Below are 20,754 nucleotides of genomic sequence, written 5' to 3'. Positions count from 1 at the left end.
TATATTGGTATCTTGGAATCTTACTCAATATGGAGACATATCATTGCTTTCTTTCCCCCTTACTTATATTCCCCTGAATTAACGCGCAACATGTGACTATATCTTTGTCTGTGTGTATTTGAAATGGCAGGTAAATGTCTCATTGTCATCCCACACAATAAAGCTTGTTATATAAACGTATTTACACTTTTAGTATTTAGCTATATTTTGCCTCCGAATGACCTTAGATCTACTCCGAATCACCTTTTGACGTCAGGCAACAATCACTTTTTAATTGTGACGTCAAATGTTTTGAATTATGATGTCAAAGTTTACGGGAACCTGTGTGATTTTACGTAATGTCGGACAAATTTGCATACAAGTGTAAATACGTCTATTATATAGACGTAGACATAGACATCTTTTATTACTTCCAGTCATGCCTTCGTGGTGCCCTTAACTGCTAAATGAACAGTACAATAATTCATAACTAAATTTAGTAAATAAACAGATTCATAGATAAACAAGAAAACAGTTTGAATTATACGAGCAGATAAAAAACCAAACTAACTACAAATACAGTACGATAATATGAGGCAGGTGTTACCTGTAACGGATTGAAGTCAGCAAACCTTTAGAATACTTTACATATCCCATTAACAGCAGATTTATATATAATATGAGGCAGGTGTTACCTGTGAAAGGGAATGAAGTCTGAATAAATAATTTTTTTGGATTCAAGCATATTTTAACTTCATAATCTGTTGAAAAAAAAGGAAATACCGAGAATGTTTCCGATGTTGGTTCTGCTGTTAGGGATTTTAGTTGTGATGTCATTTTCAATGTAAACAAACAAATGCTATCATCAGGAAACATTATTTCCATATCAAAGAATTATTAAAATAAAATTGTTACTATTTATATCTTTAAACGACGAAGATACCAAGTCGGTTTGTTATGCTGTTCAAGATTCTGAAATTTGACTGATTGATCAGGGGAGTTCCCCAAGTGAGCACATTTTGTTTGCTATAAAACCGTATGTTGAATACGCTCCAGACTCATTTTGAAATGTAAGGAATTTATTTTAATTGTTTAACTGGCAGTATTCCCTTCGGTAATCAAAAAACGTAAATTTGCAGGAAACAATATGATGCTCCTTCCTATATTTTACTCAAAGTCCCGTGACCAAGAAGACCGGAAGAAAGAAAGAGATTTCTGCGAAAATGCGTTAAATAAAATTCCAAGCATAATTTCTGGTGAAAAAATAACTACAAATACATGACAATAATATGAGGCAGGTGTTACCTGTGAAAGGGTGCAAAGTGAGCAAACCTTTAGAATACTTTACAGTATCCCATTAACAACAGATTTATATATATATAAAGATAGAAACAAGCACAGGTGGATCCAGGGGGGGGGGGGGGGCCCAGTCCCCCCTTTTTTGGGAAAAAATAGGTTGATAATATACATTGTAGGGAATCACTGAAGCATGACTGGAGCGGGCCCCCTCTTAGGGCAGTCAGTGGGCCCCCCTTATGAAAATTTTTGGATCTGCCACTGACAAGTCTAAATTGAAAACAACGTTCAAACCTATGATTGCTATATATAAAGATATATATATGATGCCATTTTCAATATAAACAGAAATTCTATCATCAGGTAGCATTTTGTTTTGTTTTAAAATATAGTTTTATTAAGAACATAATAATCTATACCTAAAAACAACAAATATACAAGGTCGGCTTACTACTGATCTTTGTACAGATACAAAAATCTGCTTGATTGATCTGAGTTGAGTTTCCCCAGACTCATGCTATTGTTTGCTGTAAAATCGTATATTGAATAAGTTCTAGACTTATTTTATTACGAACTCAAACAGAATGAATTCTAAATGTTCGGCCTCATTATTCTTTGTGGTAATCAGTTATACAAATTTGCAGGAAATGTATGACTTACAACATGGCAGCGTGCGTCAACAGAACACGAACAGGGTAATGTGCAAGCTCAACTGTTAAAAAAGTTAGAGAAAAGAAGTTAGCGATTTTGAGTTTATTTGTATATTGATTTTTTCGTTTTATTGATTTTCTTACTGTTATTGGGGACTTTATCCACATATCATGCATATAATTAATTGTCTAGTTTCCAGGCATCTCTACCTGGGGAAGGGGGACAACTCCTACTCCAAAGTAGCACTAGCATTAGCTACTAATCTGCTAATTGTAAAAAATAAATCCCCTTTGCACATGACTAATTTGATAATATTTCTTCTCTTTTATCAAACAAGGTTTGCAACATGCAACTTAATATTAATGTACTATTTTACCTTCATTACTGAATAACCAAATTAATTTATTATCAGAGGACAAATGAGAAAAGTTTTTACAATTTGCTAAAAGTCATTTCTCACATTATGGAGACATACACTCAAATAAGAAGTGAACCTCATCTTCTTTATTATGACAAAGATTACATATTCTACATTGTGTATCTTTAATATATATATATCCAGATTCTTATATCTTCCCTTTTCAATATTTAAGCTATGTGCACTAAGTCTAAATTTTCTAACCACTCTCCTCTGGATTTCATTGCCATCCCTCAGATATGTTTCAAGCTGAAAGCAAGACTTAAACTTCCTGTACGTTCTAAGCTTACTTCCAACTTTAGCATTATGTTTATTATCATTTAATATATATACATATTATTATTATATATGAGGTAGATGTTACTTGTGAAAGATGATAAAATCTGAATTTGCACCTATTTAACAAAAATATTACGCATTTTCTAAATTTTGAATTATTAAATGATTTTGAAACTTCTTAGGACTATTCAAACATGTTCCAATATGACTTCCTTGTTTCGCTAAATGTAACCAAATTATTTGTGTATGTAAAAGACTACTTTCACATTCATTGTTCAATGTGGTCATTGGGCATGTTAGGGTTAACTGATGTAAATTCATCAATAAAAAAACTTGAAGTTGGTCTGTACAGTTGACTGTCATTGTTTTTTTTTTAAAGTTTTATGTTGACATCAGGTGTTTCAGCACAGTTTTTTTGAGGAATTTTGCTGCATGTCACATTGTCAATTTAAAAAAACAAAGTAAAAATGTAAGTCAAGTAAAAGACCATTGAGGTGTAGAGCACTTAGCAGTAGCTGAAAACCATATTATTACTCTTGATTATCTTGATCAGTGTAATAATGAAAGTGCAGAGAAAAAAATGAAATCGGTCCAGAAAAAACACATACACATAATCGGTGATATATGTATTACTGACATGAAAAACATACATGACATATATAGCTACATTGTACAAGTAAAACAATAATAGCTATTTACAGCTTGATATATTTTATAGTCACATTATTATTTAGACTTTATTAACCCCTTAATTAAGCAAATGTCCTCTTTGGTTGTATTGTGTTGTCAGGTTGCTGTCTCATTGACATTTACTTAAATTTATTGGGTTTTCCTATGGAATAATAAGGTATGAAAGAATACATTGCAACATAATGGTTTTGTAAAGTTTAGAGAGTATGGGTAACTAAATTTATATTTTATGTTCTTATAAAGATTGATCTCCAGATCTCATAAATTTATGTTTCAACCACTTGTTTTTTTTTTAGGAGAAAATGGAGTGTCCATAAGTAGTCAGTTGGTTATTATTTTGGACACTAATCCAGTATGGTGGGGCAAAAGTGGATCTCTTGGAGATGGACAAGGTGTAAGTAAAACCTAAGAATATAGTCAAGAGCATGTTTAAACTTCTGCCATATTGTCGAGAGCATGTATAAACTTCTGCCATATAGTCAAGAGCATGTATAAACTTATGCCTTACAGTGGAGAGCATATATAAACTTATGCCATATAGTCAAGAGCATTATAAACTTATGCCATATAGTCGAGAGCATATATAAACTTATGCCATATAGTCAAGAGCATGTATAAACTTATGCCATATAGTCGAGAGCATGTATAAACTTATGCCATATCATATAGTGGAGAGCATGTATAAACTTATACCATATAGTCAAGTGCATGTTTAAACTTATGCCATATAGTCGAGAACATATATAAACTTATGCCATATAGTCGAGAGCATGTATTAACTTATGCCCTATAGTCGAGAGCATGTACAAACTTATAATAGAAAAACAAAGGGTATGGGATATCCATGACAAAAAATCAGTACATGCACAGCAAAAAACACACAAAAAGCAAAGGAATAGCACTTTTATTGCTGTTCTTCATCTCAAAGTCACTATGAGGCCTTCAACACACAGCAAAAAAAATATGCCATAGTCAAGAGCATGTATAAACTAATGCCATATAGTCAAGACCATGTATTAACTTATATCATATAGTGGAGAGCATGTATAAAGTAATGCCATATAGTCAAGAGCATGTATAAACTTATGCCATATAGTCGAGAGCATGTATTAACTTATGCCATATAATGGAGAGCATGTATAAAGTTATGCCATATAGTAAAGAGCATGTATTAACTTATGCCATATAGATTTTATATCTATAATGGTAAGTAAACAGGATATTGACCTCAGTTAAAAGTATTTTGTTCAGGGTTTCAAATAGAACATTATGGTGAATGTTGGGTGGTTGAGCTTGTAGATAGACTGTGTCACTGTCAGTGTGTGGAAAACAAGAGTGCACTGTTTCGCGTAATCAAATTCTTCTACAGTTTTCTAACTAGAGGTGTTAGATTGTCTGTTCTAGGTAATACTTCTTGAAGACTGTAAATTTCTTTAGCTTTGATAATTTGCAGAAATCAGTATCACCTTTCCTTATTTTACTTCTAGTAGATGTATTCTGAAGAATACAGAATATAAGTGTAATTAATAACATTGATATAAATATATTCAATTGACAATTCTTAGTTGTTTTGAGTCTTTGATCAACATTCACATGAATGCAGAGCTGTTAGTTTTATGCATTTTTAGTACAAATGCAGTTTTTATCCCACCAGACACAGGGTTCTCACTAAGGCAAGGCCATGAGTCCTGGACTCATCATTTTCAAAACTGGTGAATTCAAAGATGCATCAAGATTGTAAAATGTTGTATCCACTGAGAGCATATATATCATCATTTTATATCAAAATCTTAAAAATCATCTAAATTTAATGTCATTTCCTTGCTCTTTGTTTGACATGGAGACTGAAATAATGAATTATATAGCAATAAAGTTTCATCTTCTCACTGTTGGACTAGCCACAGCCAAAATTGATGAGTCCCTGGACTTGCCTTTAAAACTGCTTAGTTAAAACCCTGAGGCCCTTAAATGAGCTATTTTTATACGCCCGTTTACGGGACGTATTATGGTATACCGTTGTCCGTCTGTCCGTCCGTCGTCAACATGTCGGACAATAACTTAAAAATGCTTTAACCAATTTGCATAAAACTTTGGTGAATTGTTTATATCTATTGACGTGAGCTCCCTTTCGTTTTTTATAAATTTTAGATTTTACTTTTCTGAGTTACAGGGTTTTATTCATTAAAAAAAGGGGGAATTTCCAGTTTTCGGACAATAACTCAAGAATGCTTTCACCAACTTGCAAGAAATTGGGGTGAATTGTTGATATCTATTGACATGAGCTCCCTTTCGATTTTTATATATTTTAGATTTTACGTTTCAGAGTTACAGGGTTTTATTCATAAAAAAAGGGGGATTTTCCAGTTTTCAGACAAAAAATCAAAAATGCTTTCAGCAGTTCTTATGAAACTTTGGTGAATTGTTTATATCTATTGATGTAAGCTCCGTTTAGAATTTTATAAATTTTACATTTTACATTTCTGAGTTATGGGGTTTTATTCATTAAAAAAGGGGGGATTTTCCAGTTTTCGGACAATAACTCAAAAATGCTGTCAGCAATTCTCATGAAACTTTGGTGAATTGTTTATATCTATTGATGTAAGCTCCCTTTACATTTTCTTAAATTTCTAATATGACATTGAGAATTAATTGAACTTTATTGGTTTATAGTCTGACAACAGATTTACTAAGTATTGCGCAACAGCACAGTGTATCGCACAACAGCAAGACATCTTTAATTGAATATAAATTCAATTTATATAGATATAGAAAGATGTGGTATGAGTGCCAATGAGACAACTCTCCATCCAAGTTACAATTTATAAAAGTAAACCATTATAGGTCAAGGTACAGCCTTCAACATGGAGCATTGGCTCACACCGAACAGCAAGCTATAAAGGGCCCCAAAAATTTACTAGTGTAAAACCATTCACACGGAAAAACCAACGGTCTAATCTATATAAAAATGAGAAACGAGAAACACCTATGAACTACATATACAGACGACAACTACTGTAATCAGATTCCTGACTTAGGACAGGTGCAAACATTTGCAGCAGTCTTCACAATAAACCAGTAGTCCGAAGCCCGAGGCTTGTAAACTTCCTGGTGGGCCTGTGAAAATTAGTTGTACAGGCCTATAAAATTTAAACAAAAAATTCTGAAAAATGGGGTGTGGGCCTGTGGTCCAAAAAGTTTACTGTGAAGACTGTTGCAGCGGGATTAAATATAACCAATTTCAAGTTCTTTGACTACATTTATTCAGAAACCTATAATATGTCAAATATTTAATTACAATCCAAATTCAGACCTGTATCAAGTTTGAATATTGTGTCCATTTTTGTCCCAACTGCTCAGGGTTGGACCTCTGCGGGCGTATCCAGCTGCGCTCAGCGAAGCAGTTTATTATCACTTGTCGTCTGTTGTCATTGTCCATAAACGTTTACAAAAATCTTTTTCTCTGAAACTACTGGGCAATTATAATTCGGGTATCTAGTTTAAAAAATACATCCAATGATCCTACCTGCCAACCAACATGGCCGACATAGATAAAATTAGAACATAGGAGTAACATGCACATTTTGTCTATTATCTCATGTATCTTGAAAAACACTATAGATAAGGAAAATATAAAGGTGCAGAAATGTTCAAAATGTTGAGATCTACAGTTCTGAGCATTTACATCAACACTGTCAGACCACTTCTTATAGGAGTTATTGCCCTTGAATGAAGACTTTAACAATTTACATTTTTTCACAGTATGGGTGCAAAAAAGATATTTTAAAGGAGTTAAAAAAATCTTCCTTTGGAACAACATTGTTTAACTCAGAAATAATACATATTCACAAATTTATTTGTTATACTTCATTTGTGTACCGAAAGATAAAAAACATTCATTGAATTTCTTACCTGTTTTGATATCAAAATTAATATCTTTATTTTAGATAAGTCTCACTAAGTGTTTGGAAAGTGTGATGGTATTTGCCAACTCACATTTGATGATGAGCAGCTTGAATGATTTATCAGTTATTGCAGCACATACAAATAAAAGGTTGGAAATTTTATCAGACAGAATCATGTGTGGATATATCTCCTTGTTGTTATAAATATACCTAATTCCAAATAAAATGTTATTGTAACAAGAATAAAGACACCAATGCATGAATGAGAATATTTCCACTTGGTCTATCTGATTCACCATTGATGTTTCATAACGAGAAGCACTGTAAATTTCCAAATTAAAGTAACATTTTACGACTGGTGCCACTAGATGAGAAGACCATTCCAAAGTACCTGAGTCCCCCCACCCTGGCTTTTGGTGGGGTTTCTCAATCTTTAGCTTTCTGTTGAGTGTTTTGTATACTGTTTTTATAAGATCGCAAAAAAAGCGGTCGTATATTGGTATGACGTTGACGTCGTCGTCCGAAGACACATTGGTTTTCACACTCTAACTTTAGTTTAAATGAATGGATCTCTATGAAATTTTACCATAAGGTTCAATACCACAAAAGGAAGGTTGGGATTGGGGGTTATGGTACCAACAGTTGAGGAATTAGGGGCCAAAAAGGGGCCAAAAATAAGCATTTTTGTAACTTCCAGACATAACTTGTGTGTTAGTGTATGGATCTCTCTGACATTGTACCACAAGGTTCCATATCACAAAGGGAATGCTGGGATTGATTTTGGGGGGTAATTGCCTCAAAATTTTAGGAATTAGGGGGCAAAAAAGGGGCAAAAAACAAGAATTTTTCTAGTTTCATGACAATAACTTGTGTGTAAGTGTATGGATCTTTCTGAAATTGTACTACAAGGTTCCATATCACAAAGAAAAAGCTGGAATTGAGTTTGGGGGTAATTGCCTAAAACGTTTAGGAATAAGGGGCCAAAAAGGGGCCAAAAATAAGCATTTTTCTAGTTTCAAGACAATAACTTGTGTTCAAGTGTATGGATCTCTCTGAAATTGTACTGCAAGGTACCATACCACAAAGGGAAGGCTGGGATTGATTTTTGGGTGTAATTGCTTCAAAATTTTAGGAATGAGGGTCCAAAAAAGGGCAAAAAACAAGCATTTTTCTAGTTTCAGGACAATAACTTGTGTGTAAGTGTATGGATCTTTATGAAATTATACTACAAGGTTCCATGTCACAAAGGGAAAGCTGGGTTTGAGTTTGGGGAGTAATTGCCCTAAACGTTTAGGAATTTGGGGCCAAAAAGGGGCCAAAAAACGAGCATTTTTCTAGTTTCCAGACAATAACTTGTGTTCAAGTGTATGGATCTCTCTGAAATTGTACTGCAAGGTACCATACCACAAAGGGAAGGCTGGGATTGAGTTTGGGGGTGATGAATCATAAGGGGGTTCAAAAAATTGGGGGGGGGATTTTTTTTCCTGATTTATATATAAAAGCAAATAATAATGATATGGTTTGAATAGGTAAATTAAAATTTTTTAAGTTCTTAGACCACATTCATTCTGTGTCAGAAACCTATGCTGTGTCAAATATTTAATCACAATCCAAATTCAGTGCTGTATCAAGCTTGAATGTTGTGTCCATACTTGCCCCACCTGTTCAGGGTTCGACCTCTGCGGTCGTATCAAGCTGCACCCAACGGAGCATTTTATTATGTTATTTTTCTTTGGTTCACTTTTGGCCATGGTGTTGATGCCATTGACAGTATTTCTTCCAATTATGATTTTTGGTACACGCTTGATAACTTTTCTCTTTATTTAGGTAATGTGGAAAATGCAAAGGGGTTCTTATTACTTCTTATAACAGTGGCATTTTGATTTTTATAATAGAAGAGCTATCTAAGTCACATTTATGTGTGCAAGATTTCACCTTTCCGTTAACCTTTTGACGATTTCCATTAACAATTGTTCACATTTATTTCTGAATTAAAAAGAAGATTAAAAGAAATGTACCGAAGACAGTTATCATGTAAAAAAATGCATAAACACCAAATAAAGTACCTGACTAAGAATATTCACAGAAAATTATGAAGAACAGTAATACAAGCGGTGTTCTTTTGCTTTTAGTTTTTTCAAGTGCGTATATGGATTTTGTGTCATAAAAAGTACACCTTGTCTCTTTTCCATCTCTGTTATTGGATCCTAGTTGTTAATTCAATATAAAAATAAGAATGTTTGGTATGTATACCTAGAGAAAACTATCCACCAGAGACCAAAGGATAATACGTTAACAACTATAGATTACTGTATGGCCCTTAACAATGAGCAAACAACCCTTACTTTAAAACAAACTGATGGGGTATAATTTCCTATAAGACAACTATCCACCAGAGACCAAAGGATAATATGTCCACAACTATAGGTTATTGTATGGCCCTCAACAATGAGCAAACAACCCTTACTTTAAAACAAACTGATGGGATATAATTTCCTATAAGACAACTATCCACCAGAGACCAAAGGATAACATGTTAACTACTATAGGTTACTGTATGGCCCTCAACAATGAGCAAACAACCCTTACTTTAAAACAAACTGATGGGGTATAATTTCCTATAAGATCACTATCCACCAGAGACCACATGATAAGGATGTTAACAACTATAGGTTACTGAATGACCCTCAACAATGAGCAAACAACCCTTACTTTAAAACAAACTGATGGGGTATAATTTCCTATAAGTCAACTACCCACCAGAGACCAAATGATAATACGTTAACAACTATAGGTTACTGTATGGCCCTCAACAATGAGCAAACAACCCTCACTTTAAAACAAACTGATGGGGTATAATTTCCTATCAGACAACTACCCACCAGAGACCAAAGGATGAGGACATTAACAACTATAGGTTACTGTATGGCCCTCAACAATGAGCAAACAACCCTTACTTTAAAACAAACTGATGTGGTATAATTTCCTATAAGACAACTATACACCAGAGACCAAAGGATAATACGTTAACAACTATATGTTACTGTATGGCCCTCAACAATGAGCAAACAACCCTAACTTTAAAACAAACTGATGGGGTATAATTTCCTATAAGACAACTATCCACCAGAGACCAAAGGATAACAACTATAGGTTACTGAATGGCCCTCATCAATGAGCAAACAACCCTTACTTTAAAACAAACTGATGGGGTATGATTTCCTATAAGACAACTATCCACCAGAGACCAAAGGATGAGGATGTTAACAACTATAGGTTACTGTATGGCCCTCAACAATGAGCAAACAACCCTTACTTTAAAACAAACTGATGGGGTATAATTTTCTATAAGACAACTATCCACCAGAGACCAAAGGATAATACGTTAACAACTACAGGTTACTGTATGGCCCTCAACAATGAGCAAACAACCCTTACTTTAAAACAAACTGATGGGGTATAATTTCCTATAACATGTATAAGACATCTATCCACCAGAAACCAAAGGATTAGGATATTAACAACTACAGGTCACGGTATGGACTTCAATAATGAGCAAAACCCATACTGTATAGGGACTATAAAAGGCTACAGGATTGCAAAATGTGAAACAATGTAAAAGAGAAAATCAAAAGTCTAATTCATACCAAAATAATAACTGAAGATTCATTATAAAATAGCCCATTTCTCTCTTTGAAAATGATATTATTCAAAGCACCTCCAAAATGATTGTATGTGAATATATTATTAATAGTTTAAAAAGGAAGATATGACACAATTTTGGAGAAATATGTTAAAAGTGAAGATATGAATCTTATTTGATGTTTCAGTGTTGTGTTGTACCCTAACAGAACACATACATCAACAGAGTCATCATCAAACGATGGAAGATATGAATTATTCTGTCGTATGAATGACCAAATAAAAGACGAAGTGAAAACAATTGTATTACAAAATTTGGAAGGAGCCTTTCATTCAGACTCATTAATAGCAGGTGCTATGGCTATAGGTCTTTGCTATTTGAACAGAATTGAAAGAGAAAATGAACTGAGAGAAGGGACTTTATCATCAAGGATATTGGTCATAAAAGGATCAGAAGATAATCCTGAACAGTATATGAATTTTATGAATGCTGTATTTACAGCACAGAAACAAAATGTAGTTATCGATGCCTGTATTTTAGACAATGACTCAGGACTATTACAACAGGCTTGTGATATTACTGGTGGTATATATCTCAAAATTCCACAAGTTACAGGATTACTGCAATATTTACTGGTAAGGTCAGATTTTAGAAAAAGGTGTAACAGCTAAATTTTTAAATTTAAATTTCTGCACATTAATAGTACATACCTTAGAGTTCTTTAATTCACTACATTGCTACAATATTTATTGTTCAGGGTCATTGAGGCAATCTTCCTAAATGTCAACTTAAAGACAATTTAACTAAACTAATATAAAAATAAGAAGATGTGGTATGATTGCCAATGAGACAACTCTCCACCAGAGACCACATGACATAGAAGTTAACAACTATAGGTCACTGTACGGCCTTCAACAAAGAGCAAAACCCATACAGCATAGTCATCTATAAAAGGCCACAAAATAACAAATGTAAAACAATTCAAACTAGAAAACTAACGGCCTGATTTATGTACGAAATATTGAACATGAATTTAAGAAAGAGCATACCTGTTTGTATCTAGAAAAACTTTATGTGTTTACTCAGTCAAACATTACTTAGCAACTGTTTCTTTTATAAATCAGATTAAAGGATCAAAAGCTTATACATGTATATTTTTTTTGAAATTTACTTATCAATCAAATTAAATTCATTTGTTTATGTATATTTTGAGAATTACATTTGATACTGAAAAAGGATTATTTCAATTAACCCCAGAAAACAGAGTAAATGAATAGAAAATGAAAGTAGAATGAATAATTGATCGTTAAGTATAAAATGTATATTCAGAACTATAATACATTAGTCAACAAGGTTCAGCAATACAACTCTTTTGAACTTCTTTTAAAGGAAACTGAACTTGCATTTGAAAGATTTTTTGGAATTTTTTTCAGTGGGTATTTTTACCAGACCCTCTAGAAAGGCCTAAACTGACATTACCACCTAAAGTGCAAGTGGACTACAGAGCGGCTTGTTTCTGTCATAGGAATCTCATTGATATAGGCTATGTCTGCTCTGTCTGCCTATCAAGTATGTAAAGTGTTATCTATTTCCTCAATGAACAGATATTAGTCTTATACATTGAACACAGTGTGATATGAAAGGGTGAAATGAAAACACATTAATTTGGTTTTGCGAGCATGCAGTGTGTTACAAAATTGGGACATTTCTATCAGCTATTTATTAGGTCAATGATGACTTTCAAAGGTCACAACAGACTACTTTTCTGCCAAGGCAACAGAAATGCGATTCCTTCAATAGTATACAAAACACTGACATATTTCACCAGAAAATATTCATTTTTGCTTAATTGAATACTGTAGCATACAAAAAGCCTGAAAATGTCTGATGTTAATGTTTGACACGGCCAGTAAGTGATTTATAGTGTCAGATTGTTTGGATGCGAAAGTCAAGCACAATGTTTCACAGAATTTTCTTATTATTTAAAGATGATATATTCACCATCAAAGATTAATGAGTGAAACAAACTCGTCTGAATTGGATATTGCTTGATATCAACAGCAAGAAGCTCACTAATTATTATATGGAAATTCGAGTTGATATCAAGCGATAGGAAACTCTCACTGGTTATAAAACCTTTTAAAACTTACATTTGAGGATACAGACCTGTTACAATTCAAACACTATCACTGATTTTATTTGATTGAAATGATAGAAATACCTAGTAATTACCATATTGAAATTTTATTTTACATATACCTATAGTAATAACATTAAATTTATTGTATTATATTGCAGTATTCTGTACCTTTAGTCCAATCTGTCCTACATGCCAGTAAGTATCAGTATTCTGTACTTTTAGTCCAATCTGTCCTACATGCCAGTAAGTATCAGTATTCTGTACCTTTAGTCCAATCTGTCCTACATGCCAGTAAGTATCAGTATTCTGTACCTTTAGTCCAATCTGTCCTACATGCCAGTAAGTATCAGTATTCTGTACTTTTAGTCCAATCTGTCCTACATGCCAGTAAGTATCAGTATTCTGTACCTTTAGTCCAATCTGTCCTACATGCCAGTAAGTATCAATATTCTGTACCTTTAGTCCGATCTGTCCTACATGCCAGTAAGTATCAGTATTCTGTACCTTTAGTCCGATCTGTCCTACATGCCAGTAAGTATCAATATTCTGTACCTTTAGTCCAATCTGTCCTACATGCCAGTAAGTATCAGTATTCTGTACCTTTAGTCCAATCTGTCCTACATGCCAGTAAGTATCAGTATTCTGTACCTTTAGTCCAATCTGTCCTACATGCCAGTAAGTATCAGTATTCTGTACCTTTAGTCCAATCTGTCCTACATGCCAGTAAGTATCAGTATTCTGTACCTTTAATCCAATCTGTCCTACATGCCAGTAAGTATCAATATTCTGTACCTTTAGTGCAATCTGTCCTACATGCCAGTAAGTATCAGTATTCTGTACCTTTAGTCCAATCTGTCCTACATGCCAGTAAGTATCAGTATTTTGTACCTTTAGTCCAATCTGTCCTACATGCCAGTAAGTATCAGTATTCTGTACCTTTAGTGCAATCTGTCCTACATGCCAGTAAGTATCAGTATTCTGTACCTTGAGTCCAATCTGTCCTACATGCCAGTAAGTATCAATATTCTGTACCTTTAGTGCAATCTGTCCTACATGCCAGTAAGTATCAGTATTTTGTACCTTTAGTCCAATCTGTCCTACATGCCAGTAAGTATCAGTATGCTGTACCTTTAGTCCAATCTGTCCTCTATGCCAGTAAGTATCAGTATTCTGTACCTTTAGTCCAATCTGTCCTACATGCCAGAAGTATCAATATTCTGTACCTTTAGTCCAATCTGTCCTACATGCCAGTAAGTATCAGTATTCTGTACCTTTAGTCCAATCTGTCCTACATGCCAGTAAGAATCAGTATTCTGTACCTTTAGTGCAATCTGTCCTACATGCCAGTAAGTATCAGTATTCTGTACCTTTAGTGCAATCTGTCCTACATGCCAGTAAGTATCAGTATTCTGTACCTTTAGTCCAATCTGTCCTACATGCCAGTAAGTATCAGTATTCTGTACCTTTAGTGCAATCTGTCCTACATGCCAGTAAGTATCAATATTCTGTACCTTTAGTGCAATCTGTCCTACATGCCAGTAAGTATCAGTATTCTGTACCTTTAGTCCAATCTGTCCTACATGCCAGTAAGTATCAGTATTCTGTACCTTTAGTCCAATCTGTCCTACATGCCAGTAAGTATCAGTATTTTGTACCTTTAGTCCAATCTGTCCTACATGCCAGTAAGTATCAGTATTCTGTACCTTTAGTCCAATCTGTCCTACATGCCAGTAAGTATCAGTATTTTGTACCTTTAGTCCAATCTGTCCTACATGCCAGTAAGTATCAGTATTCTGTACCTTTAGTGCAATCTGTCCTACATGCCAGTAAGTATCAGTATTCTGTACCTTTAGTCCAATCTGTCCTACATGCCAGTAAGTATCAATATTCTGTACCTTTAGTGCAATCTGTCCTACATGCCAGTAAGTATCAGTATTCTGTACCTTTAGTCCAATCTGTCCTACATACCAGTAAGTATCAGTATTCTGTAGCTTTAGTCCAATCTGTCCTACATGCCAGTAAGTATCAGTATTCTGTACCTTTAGTCCAATCTGTCCTACATGCCAGTAAGTATCAGTATTCTGTACCTTTAATCCAATCTGTCCTACATGCCAGTAAGTATCAATATTCTGTACCTTTAGTCCAATCTGTCCTACATGCCAGTAAGTATCAGTATTCTGTACCTTGAGTCCAATCTGTCCTACATGCCAGTAAGTATCAGTATGCTGTACCTTTAGTGCAATCTGTCCTACATGCCAGTAAGTATCAGTATTCTGTACCTTTAGTCCAATCTGTCCTACATGCCAGTAAGTATCAGTATTCTGTACCTTTAGTCCAATCTGTCCTACATGCCAGTAAGTATCAGTATTCTGTACCTTTAGTGCAATCTGTCCTACATGCCAGTAAGTATCAGTATTCTGTACCTTTAGTCCAATCTGTCCTACATGCCAGTAAGTATCAGTATTTTGTACCTTTAGTCCAATCTGTCCTACATGCCAGTAAGTATCAGTATTCTGTACCTTTAGTGCAATCTGTCCTACATGCCAGTAAGTATCAGTATTCTGTACCTTGAGTCCAATCTGTCCTACATGCCAGTAAGTATCAATATTCTGTACCTTTAGTGCAATCTGTCCTACATGCCAGTAAGTATCAGTATTTTGTACCTTTAGTCCAATCTGTCCTACATGCCAGTAAGTATCAGTATGCTGTACCTTTAGTCCAATCTGTCCTCTATGCCAGTAAGTATCAGTATTCTGTACCTTTAGTCCAATCTGTCCTACATGCCAGTAAGTATCAGTATTCTGTACCTTTAGTCCAATCTGTCCTACATGCCAGAAGTATCAATATTCTGTACCTTTAGTCCAATCTGTCCTACATGCCAGTAAGTATCAGTATTCTGTACCTTTAGTCCAATCTGTCCTACATGCCAGTAAGAATCAGTATTCTGTACCTTTAGTCCAATCTGTCCTACATGCCAGTAAGTATCAGTATTCTGTACCTTTAGTGCAATCTGTCCTACATGCCAGTAAGTATCAGTATTTTGTACCTTTAGTCCAATCTGTCCTACATGCCAGTAAGTATCAGTATGCTGTACCTTTAGTCCAATCTGTCCTCTATGCCAGTAAGTATCAGTATTCTGTACCTTAAGTCCAATCTGTCCTACATGCCAGTAAGTATCAGTATTCTGTACCTTTAGTCCAATCTGTCCTTCATGCCAGAAGTATCAATATTCTGTACCTTTAGTCCAATCTGTCCTACATGCCAGTAAGTATCAGTATTCTGTACCTTTAGTCCAATCTGTCCTACATGCCAGTAAGTATCAGTATTCTGTACCTTTAGTCCAATCTGTCCTACATGCCAGTAAGTATCAGTATTCTGTACCTTTAGTCCAATCTGTCCTACATGCCAGTAAGAATCAAGATGCTGTACCTTTAGTCCAATCTGTCCTACATGCCAGTAAGTATCAGTATTCTGTACCTTTAGTCCAATCTGTCCTACATGCCAGAAGTATCAATATTCTGTACCTTTAGTCCGATCTGTCCTACATGCCAGTAAGTATCAGTATTCTGTACCTTTAGTCCAATCTGTCCTACATGCCAGAAGTATCAATATTCTGTACCTTTAGTCCAATCTGTCCTACATGCCAGTAAGTATCAATATTCTGTACCTTTAGTCCAATCTGTCCTACATGCCAGTAAGTATCAGTATTCTGTACCTTTAGTCCAATCTGTCCTACATGCCAGTAAGAATCAAGATGCTGTACCTTTAGTCCAATCTGTCCTACATGCCAGTAAGTATCAGTATTTTGTGGCTTTTAGTTTAGATTCCTGATATAAGTGTGCCAGTAGAGATCACACCCTAGATTTTATCTCTATAATTTTAATAATAACCAAATACAGAGGCACCATGTGTGACAGTGCATAAGCAAATTAGCAAACTTTATAGATTTGTAGTAGAAGATAAAGCTTTTGTCAGGGCTCGACATTACCGTTTGTCTGATTGTCTAGGACAAGTGGACATAGGCGCCGAACAAGTAGAATCGACATAATAGTTGTCCGATGGGACATGTAAAAAATTCATGATATAAAACATATCAAACTTTCAAGACTTACAAATGCCTAAAATATGAACGATTCTTTTATTGATCTAACGAAATCTAAATTCAATTTTAATTCTGGTATTTATGATGAGTTTATTCATTGATTGACATGCTTGCTAATGGAAGCCTTCATATCAAAGGAGATAAATGATTTGTATCCATACTGTTTATTTTATTAGTGTCTTTTTCTTTACAAGGACAAGTTTGGTATTGATTGGTATCAGGTTTAAAAGATCTTATCAAATGCCAAACAATTCAGACGAATTTCAGACCTTTGACCCAGAAACCTAAAAATCTGTAGGGGTGTTTCACCTTAACCTCCTCATTTGAATCTGAAACATTTGAATAACAAATGGTATATAGAAAGCTGTACAATGATAATCAGTTCAATTAAAGCACTTAACTCTTTATTTATGGTAAAATTTACAACAGAATCAATGGTACAACGAAAACAATACTGCATCAAAAATGCTCCAAGTTACTGAAAGTAAGCCTAAGGGAAATAACCTGGTGATATAAAAATCATTATTATACTTCTAGTTAAAATGCCAGATTTTGATTGGGTAATAAGTGGGAGACATTCTACTCTATCCAATGGCTTATAATCTATTACCCTTCATGGAGATGCTTGATCATTTTTGCACTTTATTAAATATGGATGGTTATGTACATGACATGATAGTTTTATACGTTCAATTTGAAATTTAAATAGAGAATATCATTTGGCTTTTTCAATATCACATCCGTATCAACTCGAGACACCAATATAATCCCAAGAACTCTGCTCTAGGGATTATATTGGTTGAGGGTTGATACGGCGTGTGATATTGAAAAAGCCATATCATATACACTTTATTATATACCTCAAGTAGATGTTTTTTTATGTGACATGACGTTATACAGATTAGGGGTTTGATAAAGCCTTTGCAACACTGACTGATATCAATGACGTGATGTCATACAGATTAAAGGTGTGATAAAGCCTTTGCAACCGTGACTGATATCGATATCATCACGGATGGCTGATACAGCATGATTGCTGTTGACCGTATTACACATACAACTTATTTGTATTTACTGCTAAGTATATAATGAAAGACAATAATAACAACATTGAGTACTATAAATTAAATAACACATAGCTGAGAGGGTGATAGTGCAGATTGTTAGCATTCAAAAAAACATTGTCAACCATGGCTTTGCTCAGTCTCAGGGTAACAATCTGCTCAATCCTCTTCTCAGGTATGTGTTATTTATTAACTGTCCTACATTCTAATATTGGTGACTGTTATTCAGTTTAGATATTACACAGTAATGTCAATAACAGTTTAAGAATACAAAATCTTGTACAGTGCCGAAAGTTTAAAATTTGTACAGAATAGGAATAATTTGTTCCTACATTATTTTACCAAAATTTTTGATGAATTTCCAAGACTACTATATCTCAAAAAATTAAACTGATGTAAAAAAAATATGTCTGTATTTTGAATGAGTTAAAAAAATATGTGCTTACTGTATATTGCATTGACCATATGTATTTTTGTGATATAGTCACTGACTATATTGCATTGACCATATGTTTTTTTGTGATATAGTCACTGACTGTATATTGCATTGACCATATGTATTTTTGTGATATAGTCACTGACTGTATATTGCCTTGTTTGTGACATTGATAATGTGTTTCTATAGCGTTTTAATTATTACATATTATAAGATTTTTCAGCTGCAAATACAAATGAAAAACACAAATTTAGACAACAAAGTGTTAGCTGTTAACTTCCCAGTTTTGTTTAAAGTTGAACAATTCCATTGATTTATTTAAATTGATTCAAATTTATTTTATAAATTAAGATTTCTTCACTTTTAAATTGATTGATATAATTGTTTTTTTTTTCAGAACATCATTTAAATTCCTTGGACCACCAAAGATGTTAAAGAAAAGAAGTAAGAAACTACAAACCTAAGAAATCAGGATTAGGGAATTTAAAGCAGGACATAACCTCTTATGAAAACCAGATCTGTAGTGAATCAATGAATGGTACTGATATGTTCTTGCCAAATAAAATTAGAATTACTCTTTATCAATGTTTTTATTTTACATACGACTTATTTCCATTACCATATTATTGAATATCTCATGGCCCAATATCACTAGAAAGTACTTTTTATCACTTTTGTTTTCGTTGAAAGTATAAAATGCTTTTTAAAAAACAAAAACAAAATACCAAGGGGACAATCTTAAATGTAGTCAGTCAGAGGACAATCTTAAATGTAGTCAGAGGACAATCTAAAATGTAGTCAGAGGACAATCTTAAATGTAGTCAAGACAGAAACAAATGCTTCATTTCCATTAACCTTCCATTTTCAGCACTGTACTTTCACTTTGTCTAATTTATAGTGATCTACTGTTTTTTCTCTCAAAGTATAAGAAACCATAACAGTTAATTAATGCAAATGGCTTGGCATGCCCTAGGTTTGCTTAAAAGAAAGAGTAAATTTGAATAAAAATACAAAACAGGTTTTTTGCAATACTAATTATTTGAATCTTTCATTGAAATCCAGTCAGTAGTTGAAGAGAATTTGTGAAACAAAATCTACTTTTTGTTCTTTTGTAGACATGATAAAAGTTTTATATAAAATCAGATGTGGTATGATTGCCAATGAGACAACTATCCATTATAGTCCAAATGATATGGGTTTAAACAACTATAAGTCACAGCACAGCCTTAAAAAATGAGCAAAACCCATACTGTCATGTGTATAGATACAAGAAGATGTGGTATGAGTGCCAATGAGACAACTCTCCATCCAAGTCAAAATTTATAAAAGTAAACCATTATAGGTCAAAGTACGGTCTTCAACATGGAGCCTTTGCTCACACCGAACAGCAAGCTATAAAGGGCCCCAAAAAATACTAGTGTAAACCCATTCAAATGGGAAAACCAACAGTCTAATCTATATAAAAAACTAGAAACACTTATGAACCACATCAACAAACGACAACTACTGAACATCAGATTCCTATAGTCATCTATAAAAGGCCTGGACATAGCAAATATTAAAAAATTCCATTGAAAAAAATAAGTCTGATTTATGAAAAAATTGTATGTATTTCTTTAGGGGATGGGTCAAATAACAAGACATTTTCCCATATATATGTAAGGGGGAAGTTTTTTTGTAACATAATATAACAATTCAACCAACTTAAAGGTACACATATAGCTACTTGAAAATCAAAAATCAGTTGTAGATTCACATTGCAGTTATATAAGAAATATTCTGAGAAAGTTTCATTCAAATCTAATCTCCGGTTTAGGAGAATGTTTCAAAGGAATAACATACACTTGATATTACTCCAGTCCTCTTTTAGATATGGCAAAGTCCCTAGAACACAAAAATCCTTTGGACCAAGACATAGAGTGAGAGTTGCAAGGTCCAAAAAGGCAATAGTTACCCAATTTTCCATACAACTTTTATTGAACCCAGTTGATGGTTGAAAAGGACTTCTGTTTAATATGAGATGCCTTATCCTTTTCACAGGTACAGCGAAATCCATGTCATTATTTGATATCCCAACCCCCACCCACCCACCCACCCCAAAAAAAAACAAAAAAGAAAACTCAACCAGTCACTGATTTAAGAGACAATGCAGAT

At 34.0% G+C, this 20,754-nt stretch overlaps 1 protein-coding gene across 27 annotated transcripts; it reads left to right on the top strand.

Moving 5' to 3' along the window:
- Positions 1 to 19: 19 nt before the first annotated feature.
- LOC127710716 (general transcription factor IIH subunit 3-like) lies at positions 20 to 19,179 on the top strand. Of its 27 annotated transcripts, none has more exons than XM_052216661.1 (7): positions 20 to 130; positions 3,610 to 3,707; positions 7,258 to 7,364; positions 11,046 to 11,493; positions 12,292 to 12,427; positions 16,704 to 16,740; positions 18,998 to 19,179. In XM_052216661.1, the coding sequence occupies exons 1-7, from the start codon at positions 124 to 126 to the stop codon at positions 19,062 to 19,064; spliced, it is 900 nt and encodes a 299-aa protein (XP_052072621.1). In that variant the 5' UTR covers positions 20 to 123; the 3' UTR covers positions 19,065 to 19,179. The 27 variants fall into 27 exon arrangements, with proteins under 27 accessions (XP_052072621.1, XP_052072620.1, XP_052072627.1 ...); XM_052216660.1 differs by lacking the exon at positions 16,704 to 16,740 and adding an exon at positions 16,370 to 16,406; XM_052216667.1 differs by lacking the exon at positions 16,704 to 16,740 and adding an exon at positions 16,322 to 16,358.
- The last annotated feature ends 1,575 nt before the right edge of the window (positions 19,180 to 20,754 follow it).

Source organism: Mytilus californianus, unplaced genomic scaffold (genome assembly GCF_021869535.1).
Source record: "Mytilus californianus isolate M0D057914Y unplaced genomic scaffold, xbMytCali1.0.p SCAF_8, whole genome shotgun sequence".
Classification (NCBI taxonomy): domain Eukaryota; kingdom Metazoa; phylum Mollusca; class Bivalvia; order Mytilida; family Mytilidae; genus Mytilus; species Mytilus californianus.
Note: the sequence above shows the minus strand (reverse complement) of the source record. Positions and strands in the feature narration are given on the sequence as shown.

Coding starts and splice junctions, on each gene's coding strand:
- LOC127710716 (XM_052216653.1), top strand. Junction 12,428..15,795: donor CTGCTCTGTCTGCCTATCAA/GTATGTAAAGTG, acceptor AGTAAGTATCAG/TATTCTGTACCTTTAGTCCA. Junction 15,880..18,997: donor CCAATCTGTCCTACATGCCA/GTAAGTATCAGT, acceptor TTTTTTTTTCAG/AACATCATTTAAATTCCTTG.